General features: G+C 40.4%; 1 protein-coding gene across 5 annotated transcripts in view; it reads right to left on the bottom strand.

Moving 5' to 3' along the window:
* Window positions 1–10,592, bottom strand: part of SUMF1 (sulfatase modifying factor 1) — an 87,586-nt gene extending 76,994 nt beyond the window's left edge. For 2 of the 5 annotated variants that reach the window (XM_070576716.1, XM_070576718.1), the window contains exon 1: window positions 10,273–10,563. In XM_070576716.1, the coding sequence (XP_070432817.1) occupies window positions 10,273–10,542 (270 nt within the window). In that variant the 5' untranslated portion in view covers window positions 10,543–10,563. Of the gene's footprint in view, window positions 1–10,272 lie in introns of all 5 variants that reach the window. The other 3 variants (XM_008519087.2, XM_070576715.1, XM_070576717.1) reach the window with 3 other exon arrangements.
* Between the last annotated feature and the right edge of the window lie 2,984 nt (window positions 10,593–13,576).

Genomic DNA, 13,576 nt, shown 5'->3' with positions numbered 1-13,576 from the left:
GACTGGCTAAGTAAATTGTACGCCATTGGAAAATTAATCAGCCATAAGAAAAGAAAAAGAATGGAAACAAGAGAAAGAAAAGATACTTTTAATATATTGATATGGAGAGATCTCGCCAAGATAAAGAGCTAAGGGAACACAGTACGTGCACCACAGTAAGCGTAGTGTACTACCATCTGTGTGAAAGGAGGTAGAGGGAGAATAGAGTCACATATTTTTGTATTCGCTTCTATTTGCAGAACACAGCTCTGAGAACATATACAAGAAACTCATGCAGGGGTTGTTTGAGAGGAAGGTCATTAGGTAAGCGGAAAATTTTTCACTACACACCCTTCTATATTATTTTTATTTTAAATCATAAACATACTGTCTATTCAACAAAATAAACAATAAAATAAAGTGTCAATCTGATCATACCACTTTCCTACTTAAATCCTTCAGGGGTCCTCATCACCTTTCAAGGTAAAATAAAATATCTAAACTCAGTACCTAATCTCTCACCATCTCTCTCACCCTGTACTCCACCTGCACTTTCTTTGTCTCTTTGTAAAGAATGTCAGTGTTTGAGAATCACCTCCTCCAGGAGGCCTTTCCTGCCTGCATTTCCCTGGCTGGGTCATATGCCCCTCATTTGGGTTCCTCTGATGCAGACCTCTATCTGTCCTAACAACGGACACATACAGTATTTTAATGACATGTTTTCACCTTCTCTAGATTCTAGATTCCTTGGGAATCAGAAATAAAGTCTTCATTTCTATACCCCCAGTGCCTAATATGGTGCATAGTTCACAGCAGACACTCAAAAAATCTTTATTGCCTGAATGAGTGAGATCATGAATATAATAAGGAATCTATCATGAATTATTCATAATTATAATTACAAAAATTCTATTTCACTTATAACACAGTCCCAGACATGGTTAGCATGTCTGCATCACAGTGAAATCTGTTTAATAGATTCTGCTCAAAGACTGAACTAGGTTTATGCATTATTCTCATTATTCTCCAAATGTCTGAGACACAAGATTCCTCAGTCCTTAGAAGAGAAGTCAGAATTTTAAGCAGCTCTGCAAAGGAACAGAAAAACAGAATTCAGACAAAAGCTTCAAGAGTAGTCTTAAAATGATTATTAAAACGATCTAATGAAAGGTTTCATAAAGGACTTAAAGGAAAAAAAAAAAGCTTTCTGGCAGCAGACAAGTAGGCCCTATTCTGAGAACAGCTGCTCGTCCCAGTGTGAAGACAAGGCCCACAGGAAGCTGTGCCCATTGCATCTAATGAAGTTTGACAATTAAGGTGAGTACCAACAACACAATCACGGCTAATACAATCACGACTTCCACTGTGGCCTCCTGGCCTAGTTTTTTTTAATTCTTTCATTAACCATCAGAGATAGCCAGCACTGAATAAGCCAAGTTTCCATTCTGGAGGCTACAGATAAAAATAGTTTGCATTGATCTGAGTGGATCCTAATTTCCCATTTTCACTAATGAAGTGAAGTTTTTTGTCCTACAAATGTAAAATATCATTCTATGGAAATCTAGAGCATCTCATCACTCTAAAGGGTCCTGAGCCAAATAAAAAGAACCATTTTAATCAAGTCTTCACTGAAGGTCCAGATTCAAACAATACATTTCTCCTCAAAAGTTAAGTCAAAACCCCCTCTGCCACACCAGTTTCTGCCACTGCCACTCAACCCAGAGGCACAGCTGAAGTCAAGAATGCCTCTATTATCACTAGACCCATACTGGGGCTGCACACTTGAGAGCCAGGTGCAGTGGGCTTCTACCATTTTTGCCCACCCAACACCCATTCCCCCTTGTTCTTGTGAAAGCCTCTGACACCCCTTTGAGAACCACTTCTTCAACTCTCTAAGTATATGTGGCTCAGGTGGATGACTCCACCTTCCTGAGACTCAGGCCTGGTGAATCATGGCACCCTTTTGACCTCAGAGACATAAGTGGGGATAGGCCCATAACCCAATCAAAGTTAATCTCAGAACTTTTGCTGGAGCTATGAGGAAAGGGGAACTCTCTTTGTCTTCCAGCTATTTAATCAGCAGGAGAAGGGACATTACCTGAAAACAGAGATAACACTGAAGAAGAGTCAAGAGATAGCCAAAGAGAGAGCTATGTCTGGGGCCACACTACCACTGAACCCCTACTATGAGAGCCCATAAATGTCCCCTCCCCCAATTTTTTTCTACTTAAGCCAGTTTTATTTTTTTCTACTTTATTTTTTTTAAGATTGGCACCTGGGCTAGCAACTGTTGCCAATCTTTTTTTTTTTTTCCTGCTTTATCTCCCCAAATCCCCCCGTACACAGTTGTATATCTTAGTTGCAGGTCCTTCTAGTTGTGGGATGTGGGACTCTGCCTCAATGTGGCCTGACGAACGGTGCCATGTCCGCGCCCAGGACCCGAACCCTGGGCCGCCGCAGCAGAGCGCGCGAACTTAACCACTCGGCCACGGAGCCGGCCCCTTAAGCCACTTTTAACTGTCTTTTCTTTCACTCACTATTGTGAAATTTTTGTCATACACAAAAATGAAATGTTTATATGCAACTCTTTTGTGTAGCTCTTCTCCCTTTTCCTTCTTTCCTCTCTTCAAACCTAATATAAAAAGCTAAAGGCTCAGGAGAAAGCCAGGTGAATAACAAGAGAAGCATGCTCTGTGGATCTGTCCACAAACTGCTGCCTTATTTGTTATACAGGGCTTGTCTATCGATACCATTCTCTCACTCCACGGCCCGCACAGACTAATCTCAGATGCAACAGCATTACAGTTCCTTCAAGCCCTGTGATTTATGATTCTATTAAGCCTCAGTTGCCTCACCTGTAAAGTGGAGGATAACATCTCTCACCAGATTCTTGGGAGGATGAGATACAGCAAAAGAACATTTTGCAAAGGCTTCTTTAAAAAAGTATCTGATATCCATTACTCCCACTCAGTTTCTCAATATTGCATCCACCAAAAAAGGGTGACAGATCACTCAAGAAATTGTTACAGAATGCTTAAAATGTGTAATACAGAGATTAAAACATATCTAAAAATGCTCCCCATGTAGAATGAGGTATCAGACAACTACACAAATAACACTACATTAAAGAAAATACACAGAAGAAGTAAAACTGTACCTATTTGTGGATGACATGACTACATATATAGAAAACCCTACAGAACTCACCAAAAAAACTATTAGAAATAATTAATGAATACAGTAAAGTTGCAGGTTACAAAATCAATATACAAAAATCAGTTGCATTTCTATACACAAACAACAAACTAACAGAAAAAGATATCAAGAACAATCCCATTTACAATCACAACACAATGAATAAAATACCTAGGAACAAATTTAACCAAGGAGGTGAAAGACCTATACACTGAAAACTATAAAATATTGTTGAAAGAAATTGAAAACATAAAAAAATGGAAAGATATTCCATGCTTATGGATTGGAATAATTAACATAGTTAAAACGTCCATACTACCTAAAGCAATCTACAGATTCAATGCAATCCCAACCAGAATTACAATGACAGGGGCCGGCCCCGTGGCCGAGTGGTTAGGTTCACCCACTCTGCTTTGGCAGCCGGGGGTTTGCTGGTTCGGATCTCAGGCATGGACATGGCACCACTCATCGGGCCCTGATGGGGAGGCATCCTACACAGCACAGCCAGAGGCACTCACAACTAGAATATACAACTATATACTGGGGGGCTTTGGGGAGAAGGTAAAAGAAAAAAGAAGAAGAAGATTGGCAACAGTTGTTACCTCAGGTGCCAATCTCTTAAAAAAAAAAAGAATTACAATGACATTTTTCACGGAAACAGAACAGAGAATTCTAAAATTTATATGGAATAACCAAAGACCCTGAATAGCCAAAGGAATCCTGAGAAAAAAGAACAAAGCTGGAGGCATCACAATTGCTGGTTTCAAAGCTATAATAATCAAATCAGCATGGTCCTGGCACAAAAACAGACACACAGATCAATGGAACAGAATTGAGAGCCCAGAAATAAACCCACACATCTATGGACAGCTAATTTTGGACAAAGGAGCCAAGAACACACAATGGAGAAAGGAAAGTCTCTTCAATGAATGGTGTTGGGAAAACTGGACAGCCACATGCAAAAGAATGAAATTAGACCATTATCTTACACCATACACAAAAATTAAATCAAATGGACTAAAGACTTGAATGTAAGACCTGAAACCATAAAACTCCCAGAAAAAAACACAGGCAGTATGCTCTTTGACATGAGTCTCAGCAGTATCTTTATGAATATCATGTCTCCCCAGGCAAGGGAAACAAAAGAAAAAATAAACAAATGGGACTATATCAAACTAAAAAGCTTCTGCACGGCAAAGGAAACCATCAACAAAACAAGGAGACAATCTACCAACTGGGATAAAATGTTTGCAATCATTATGCAATAAGGAGTTAACATCCAAAATATATAAAGAACTCATACAACTCAACAACAAAAATACAACACAATCAAAAATTGAGCAGAGGATATGAAGTGACATTTTTCCAAACAAGACATACAAATGGCCAACAGGCACACGAAAAGATGTGGGAATTATTAGGGAAATGCAAATCAAAACTACAATGAGATATCACTTCATGCCCATCAGAATGGTTATTATTAAAAACACAAGAAATACTAAGCGTTGGAGAGGATGTGTTGAAAAGGAACCCTCATACGCTGCTGGTGGGAATGTAAATTGGTGCAGCCACTATGAAAAACAGCATGGAGACTCCTCAAAAATTAAAAATAGAAATACCAGATGATCCAGCTATTCCACATGTGGATATTTATCCAAAGAACATGAAAATGCTAATTTGAAGAGATACATGCACCCCTGCGTTCACTGCAGCACTATTCACAACACCTAAGACTTGGAAGAAACCTAAGTGCCCATTAATGGATGAATGGATAAAGAAGATGTGGGGTGTATGTGTGTGTGTGTGTGTGTGTGTGTGTGTGTATACAATGTGTATATATACTATATATATATATAGTATATATACATATGTATATGTACAATGTATACTATATATATTATATATGTGTATATACACACACACACACATATATACAATGGAATATTACTCAGCCATAAAAAGGATGAAATCTTGCCATTTGCAACAACATAGATAGTCCTTGAAGGTATTATGCTCAGTGAAATAAGTCAGATGGAGAAAGACAAATATTACATGATATCACTCATATGTGGAAGATAAACGAACACATAGATAGAGAGACCAGATAGGTGGTTACCAGAGGAGAAGGAGGCAGGAGGAGGGCAAGAGGGGTAAATGGGCACATGTATATGGTGAAAGACGGCACTCAGACTTTTGTGGTGAACACGATGCAGTCTATACAGAAGTCAAAATGCAAAGATGTACATCTGAAATTTATACAATGTTACAAACCAACGTGACCTCAATTTAAAATACATATATATATATGACAAGTTGCCATCAGACAACAACAAAATGCTATGGGAATTTAGATGACAGAAAAACCACTTCTTCCTGGAGGAAAAGTTTCATGGAAGAGATGTGATTCAATCGTGTCTTGACACCTGGGTACACATTACTCAAACAGAAAGTTCCTCAGACAGGAAATCAAGTTGAAATTAGGTATACACACAGACACACCACACACAAGTTTAGCATCCCATGATTCTAAATGCCTTTCAAACAACTGTTTTGAAAGGTACATGGAGATTAAAACGTTTTGATACCTTGTTACAAAATAATAAGCTGCATAGAAAATTGTTGGGATAATTTTCTCAATGAGAATTCTGTATTATTTAACCAGAGAGAAGTTAAGTAAAATTTTTAAATATCTATATTTTTCCCAGACAATTTTTACTGCCATAACTTTCCAGTGAAACTGTAAATTCCTTGAGTGTAAAGCCCAGCGCTATTTATTTCTTCGTATCCCTCATCTTGCCAAGTGCTCACTAAATGAATTAAAATACAAAAAAAGACTCACACTTGTAAAGCGTCACATTAAAAAGTGTGAAAACGTCCCCCAGAAACCTTACTCATGTTTCCCAGAACACACCACGCGCTTGCACAATGCTTTGTTTGTGCCCATGCTATTTTCCTTCTGGGAATGTCCTTCCTTCTCCTTCCATCCCTAGCTCCTGAAAATGTCTCCTCCAAAGCCCAGCCAAATGTGACCTTTTCTCTGAGGCACTTCCTGACTTGTCCAGGAAGAATAAATCCTTTTTTCCTCTCCAAGTGCTCTGTATACCCTCCTCCTATAGTATTGTCACTATAGAAAAATGATGCTTACATGTGATTGTGATTGTGTGTGTGTGTGTGTATGAGAGAGAGAGAGAAAAAAAGAGACCCACCAGAGGGGAAATGCCTTGAGGGTACGGCATAGGTCTTTTTCTTTTCTTTACGCCCAGGGCATAGGACAGGGTCCTATGTGCCAAATAAACATCTGTTGAATTAAACTAAATAAACAGGAAACAGAGAAAAAATGGATTCAATACAAGCCCAATCAAAATCCCAGCAAGTTATTTTAGGGATATCAACAAACTGATTCTAAAGTATACGTGGAGAGGCAGAAGACCCAGAATAGCCAACATGATGCTGAAAGAGGAAAACAAAGTTGAGGGAATGGCGCTCTCCAACTTCAAGACTTACTACAAAGCTACAGCAATCAAGACAGTGTGGATTAGTGAAAGAACAGACAAATATATCCATGGAACAGCACAGCGAGCCCAGAAACAACCTCCATAAATATGGTCAATTGATCTTTGGATCAATGACAAAGGAACAAAGGTAACACACTGGGGCAAAGACAGTCTCTTCAACAAATGCTGGAACCAGACATCCATATGCAAAAAAAATGAATCTAAACACAGACCTTACACCCTTCACAAAAACTAACTCAAAATGGATCATAGACCTAAATGTAAAACACAAAACTATAAAACTCCTAGAAGATAACATAGGAGAAAACAGATGACCTTGGGCATGGTGATGACCTTTTAGATACAACATCAAAGGCAACATCCATGAAGGAAACTGCTAAGCTGGACTTTATTAAAACTAAAAACTTCTGCTCTGCAAACGACAATGTCAAGAAAACAAGAAGACAAGCCACAGACTGGGAGAAAATATCTGTAGAAGACACATCTGATAAAGGACTGTTATCCAACATATACAAAAACTCTTAAAACTCAACAATAAGAAAAAAAAATCCAGTTAAAAAATGGGCCAAAAATCTTGATAGATACCTCACCAAAGATGATAGACAGATGCCAAAGATGCTCCACATCATATGTCAACCAAAAAAATGCAAATTAAAACAACAATGAGATACCACCACATACCTATTAGAATGGCCAAAATCTGGAACACTGACAATACCAAATGCAAGTGAGGAAGCGGAGGAACACGAATTCTCATACATTGCTAATGGGAATACAAAATGGTACAGCCACTTTGGGAGACAGCTTGGCAGTTTCTTACAAAACTCAACTCACACTTGCCATTCAATCCAGCAATCAAGCTCCTTGGTATTTACCCAAAGGAGTTGTAAACTTATCTCCATAAAAAAACCTGCACACGAATGTTTATAGCAGTTTTATTCATAATTGCCAAAACTCAGAAGCAAGCAAGATGCCCTTTAGTAAGTGAATAGATTAATAAACTGTGGTACATCTAGACAAAGGAAGATTATCAGCACTAAAAAGAAATGAGCTATCAAGTCATGAAAAGACATGAAGGAATCTTAAATGCATATTACTAAGTGAAAGAAGCAAATCTAAAAAGGCTACATACTATATGATTCCAACTATAGAACATTCTGGAAAAGGCAAAACTACGGAGACAATAAAAAAATTAGTAGTTGCCAGTGCAGAGGGGGAGGAATGAATAGGCAGAGCACAGAAGATTTTTAGGGCAATGAAAATACTCTACGATATTATAATGGTGGATATATATCATTAGACATTTGTCCAAACCCATAGAATGTACAACATCAAGAGTGAACCCAGGGGGCCAGCCCAGTGGCGCAGCAGTTAAGTGCCCGCGTTCCGCTTCGGCAACCCAGGGTTCGCTGCTTGGGATCCCAGGTGCGGACATGGCACCGCTTGGCAAGCCATGATGTGGTAGGCGTCCCACATATAAAGTAGAGGAAGATGGGCATGGATGTTAGCTCAGGGCCAGTCTTCCTCAGAGAAAGAGAAGGATAGGTGGCAGATGTTAGCTTGGGGCTAATCTTCTTCTTCTTCAAAAAAAGAGTGAACCCAAAGGAAAACTATGGACTTTGGGAAATTATGATGTACCAATGAAGGTTCATCAATTGTAACCTGTAGCATTCTGGGGGGGAAAGTTGATAATGGGGGAGGCTATGCATGTGTGGGGTTTGGGGGTATATGAGAAATCTCTGTACCTTCCTTTCAATTTTATGAACCTAAAACTGCTCTAAAAGAAAGAAAGGGGAAAAAAGAGGCTATCACTACAACGATGTACCTCTCCCATAATATTGGACTTCCCGAATTTAGAATAAATGACTAAGTGTCAGAATTAGACCAAAGTCATCTGCACATAAACTAAAGTCTTTGAAAAGAAGGTAAACAGAGAGATAAAGAACTGCCTGCTATGAAGTCTTTTGTCTTGATAAGAAGGCTACTTCAAGTTCAGTCATTAGGTTAAAAGTCCTTGAAGGCTTGTGGGCTGTGTTCTCAGCAACCCCTAGTTTACTAACAGCTTGGGATGCCTCCACATATTATAGAAAGTGACTGCAAGAACTAGCCAAAGTGACCCCTACAATATCCAGTCTGGACACAAAACCACTCTAAACGGATGAAAAAACGTATATCTTATAAATGTGATTCAAAAGATACTGCCACCCACATCCTATTCTGGAACCAACAGGAAGTTGGAGCATTTAAAATGAGCAATGTTCAGCACGGGCCAGAAGGTTCTAGGCAAAATTTTGAGACAGACCAATGTGCACATGCAAATAAACAGCTACCCTGTTGGTTACAAAGCAGATAAACAGATACAGGGCTCTCTCTCTCTGGAAGAGGGGAGAAACTGATTATCAATTACCATGCAAGTTACAGATGAATTAAAACCAATTATGGCCAATACACACTACAATAGTAACCAGGGCTCCCCACCACACAAAAGATAAACACTAATAATGCAGGTCACCCTCTGAGGAACAATAGGAAAAAGCTAAAAGGCTAATAATTATATAAGATGGAGAAACAATGAGAAGACCAGCTTCCAACCTCCTAACACTCTTTACCTGAGACACAAATTTATCATCCTGACCCCCCACCACCCTCACAGCCTACTGGGGAGAGACATTAGCAGACAAACATCTTTAATAATTGTGATGTCAGAGTAAATCCGTACTGCTGTGGTAGCATATGCAAATACCGAAAAGGAAGGAAGGGGAGAAGCCCAGGTAAGGCTTGTCGGAGGATGTTACCTCACCTAAATCCTGAAACCTGTCAGAATTAATCCAGAGAAAAGAAAAGTGGGATGGAAAAAGGAGGAGGAAAGGGTGTCCTATGTATACAGAAAGGGCACTTCTTTAAGAGTCAGAAGACCTAGGTTCTAGTTTGTTTCCACAACCAGACCAATATGCAAAGTACTTGGCAGACAGGACGATGTACATAATACTCGTTCTTAATGTTGTTATTTATATATCGTCGTCGCACATAACACATTCAGGCACTATGCCAGGCATAGATAAAAAATAGTAATAAAGCTACTGTTAACTTAGTCCTTCCTATGTGCTGAAGTGCTGGGGATAGCAGGATAAATAAGACATGTCCTTGTCCTCAAGAAACAAAATCTATTGGAAGAGACTACGGGTAAGTGTGCAACAATGTGAGAGACACTGAGACCCAGTGTCCTGATTCCTTCACAGATAACGAGAGGAACCCAGGACTTAAACCCGAATCTATCTGACTTAGAATTATAAGAACCTCATCAAGAAGATAGGGTGGAAGGAGGAGGTAAGAGGTAAGAAAAAAGAGTGACAACTGTCCTCAAACCAAACTCCCTGATGCTCAAAATTAAGCTGAGCCCCAAGACCCAGCCGTTTTCGGGGGCGAGGAGGGAGGAGGAACTCCCCATCAAATCGGATCAGCAGGTGCGCGATCTAGTGTGCGGGTATCATCTTTACTTCCGACCAATCCCTTGCCTTGCCCATTCCAATCCTGTCCAGGAACCTGGTGGCCCCCACCCGCCTCCTGGGAATCGAGAAAGCACCTTGGTGGGCGCGAGAGGCCGCTCTCCGGGGCCCGAGCCCGGGGCGTTCGCCTCCCGCGAGTACCGGTGCGCGGCCGCCGAGCTGCCGTGGGCCCCGGACCGCTGGGGAGTGCCGCAACCGCACGAGCCCCCGAGGGACGCCGCGCCCGAGCCGGCCCCGGCCTCTTCGCTCCCTGCCGCCTGGACCGGCAGCAGGAGCAGCGGCAGCAACAGGACGAAACCTAGGCCGGTGCAGCGTCCACGAGCCGGCCCTCGCGCGGGCGCAGCCATGTTGTCCCGCGAGCCATGTGACCCTTTGGGTCACGTGGCCCTCCCTCCTTAAAGGGGCCAGACCCCAGGTTGACTTGAGTGACTTAAGAAAGTTGCCCCCAATCCACCTCTCTCCAGGTACCTGTCTTTTGAGCGCGCCTCCTTGACTCTGCTGACGTAAAAACACAACAATACCCTACAAAACTCATGGCTTTCGACAGACTGTGGACCCCATTATTATTGCTGCATTGAAAAAATTACAATCGAATTTATTGAGCATTTGCTATATGCCATTCACTATGCTAAGTAAGCACTTCACTTTTTGAATGTCATTTCATCCTCACAACGTCCCTATTGATATTGGGTTCACAGAGCAATTAAGTGACTTGCCCAAGCTCACGTGGCAAATAAGTGTCAAAAACGAGATTTAAACCCAGCCACATTGGATCTCAGTGTCTCTAACATATAGCTTCGAACTCTTGAGTTTTAACCATTATGCTGCATTGTATGTGATTAAATAAGCTTCCCTTAGGGAAAGGAAAATGGAAGATGGATGTGTTGAAGGACGCTTCGCCAAGGGATACAGTGAGAGAAATCCAAACTATGGAATATGTACAACAGTGACTCTCAAAGTGTTGTCCCAGACCAGCAGCATCACTTAGGAACTTGTTAGAAATGCAGTACTGAGTCAGAATCTCTGAGGACAGGACATAGCAATCTGTGTTTTTAACTACTTCCACAGATGATTCTAATGCATACTGATGCACACTAAAGTTTAAGAACCACTGTTTTATAGGACCAAATTTCTTCAGCAAAAAAATAAACGCAAAACAGACAGAAGATGAAGGGGGAACATGTAGGTTAAAAATAACGTCTCAGCCAACTGTAATATATGAACCTTATCTAAATACTGATTCAAACCTACTGATCTCAAAACTTTTAGGATAATCAGGGAAATATGGCCACTGAATCAAATTATGATATTTGCTAAAATTAAGGAATTACTGTCAATTTGTTTTTAGTTTTTTAGGAGTGATAATGATATTTGTGGTTATGTTTACTAAAGGCATCCCTTCCTTTGAGATATATGTATTGAAATATATATATGGATAAAAAGATATGCCATCAAGGATTTGCTTCCCAAAATATGGATGATCAAGGGGTAGCTGGAGATGAAGCATAGTTGGCCGTGAGTTGATCATTGTTGAACCTGGTTTATGGGTAGTTGAGTGTTTATTGTACTAGTCTCCCTAGTTCATGTTTGAATTTTTTTAATATAAAGAAAAGTCCTGATCATTTTGCAATATATACAAACATCAATTTATTATGTTGTATACCTAAAACTAATATAATGTTATATGTCAATCATATCTCAATTTTTAAAACAGGTGAAATTTAAAAGTCTTCTCCTCCTTGTTGACTGTTTTACAGTTTGTCAAGAGCTTTCACACATTTTCTCATTTGAGATCACAACCACTTGGCAAGAAAACCTATTATTACCATACCCATTTATAATTGATGAGGCTAGAAGGTCAATGCTTTAACCAAGGTTTTATATATTTACTGTGCACAATACAGCTTCTAGGGTCTAGGTTAGAGATAATCTTTGTTAGTCTCATTGCAAAGGTTCAGTCACAGCATGTTCTGTGTCTTCTGCCCTTCCGAGACCCGAACTCCTGTGATTCGTGGTCCTGCTACACTTTTAGGCAGGAAGCCCCATGAAGGCACAGGTCCTGCCTATTTGTGCATCACTGTGTCAGCAAAATTAGGCCAAGGCCTGGCACATAATAAACACGCCGTGAATATTTATTGAATTAATAGATAAATGAACGAATGGCAGTAATCAAGACCTCTTTCTCTTAAAGGGAAGCAAATTGTTGAGAAAATAATACAGATTTTAGACTCAGAAAGAGCCGAGTTTAAAGGAGGCCACTTGCGAGAGGTATGACCAGGTAAATTACTTTACCCTTCTGATCCTTTGTTTCTTCATGTGTGAAAGAGGGATTATAATAGCACCTTCTTAAAGATTTTACAAGGATTAAATGAGATAAAGTATGTAAAAAGCTTAGCATTTAACAATAGCTCAAAAAAATTCCTATTATTAGCAGTCATTATCAAAGATGGAAATTTTGTGAATTTTCCAGGCAGTATCAACCTTATCACTCAATCCATTAAATAATTTCTTATTGGTCACTAAGCAATGAGTAAGTGGAAAAAATTGATGAGAAATCTCTAGGTGAGGAGGCCTGTGCTAGGAATTAGAGTTAAAAGTACAGCTCAGGGGCCGCCCCATGGCCTAGTGATTAAGTTCCCACGCTCTGCTTCAGCGGCCCAGGGTTCCACAGGTTCGGATCCTGGGTGCAGACGTGGCGCCACACATCAGGTCTTGTTGAGGTGGCATCCCATATGGCACAGCCAGAGGCACTCACAACTAGTATATACAACTAGGTACCTGGGGGCTTTGGGAAGAAGAAGAAGAAAAAAAAAAGATCGGCAACAGATATTAACACAGGTGCCAATCTTTGAAAAAAAAAAAGTACAGCTCAGCAATCAACTCTCCATAAATTAGGGCAATTTATCTAGAATTTCTCCCACCCTCCATTTCCCATTTGAGATCCTCCTGCTGGTCTTCTTGCCATATAATGAAGCTGGCTGAAAGACTCTAGGCCTGAAGGTGACTTGTGTGTGTTCGCTAAACAGCGAGGAGGCCAATATAGCTACAGTAGAGTAAGGGACGGGGAAAAAGGAAGGGAGGTTAGAAAGGTAACAGAGGACCAGATTATGTAGGATCTGGTAAGACTCTACTCTTAGTGACAGGCAGTGCTATTATACAGTTTTGAGAAGACACCTGACACTTTTCCTGCTACTCGTGGGCAATTTCCCTGTCAAGTCGAAAGTGCCCTGATGGCAGCCATGGCTTCTAGTTCAATGAGCTCTTCCTGTGTCCATAGAAAGTGTGCGCTCTCTTGGGGACCAGGAACTCCAACTCTACAGAGCCCAAAGTTTCAGGGATGGGAAGAACAAAGTCCCCAGTGGGTTGTTAGGAGTGGTAATA

This window comes from Equus przewalskii, chromosome 15 (genome assembly GCF_037783145.1).
Source record: "Equus przewalskii isolate Varuska chromosome 15, EquPr2, whole genome shotgun sequence".
In the NCBI taxonomy this organism is placed as follows: Eukaryota; Metazoa; Chordata; class Mammalia; order Perissodactyla; family Equidae; genus Equus; species Equus przewalskii.
Note: the sequence above shows the minus strand (reverse complement) of the source record. Positions and strands in the feature narration are given on the sequence as shown.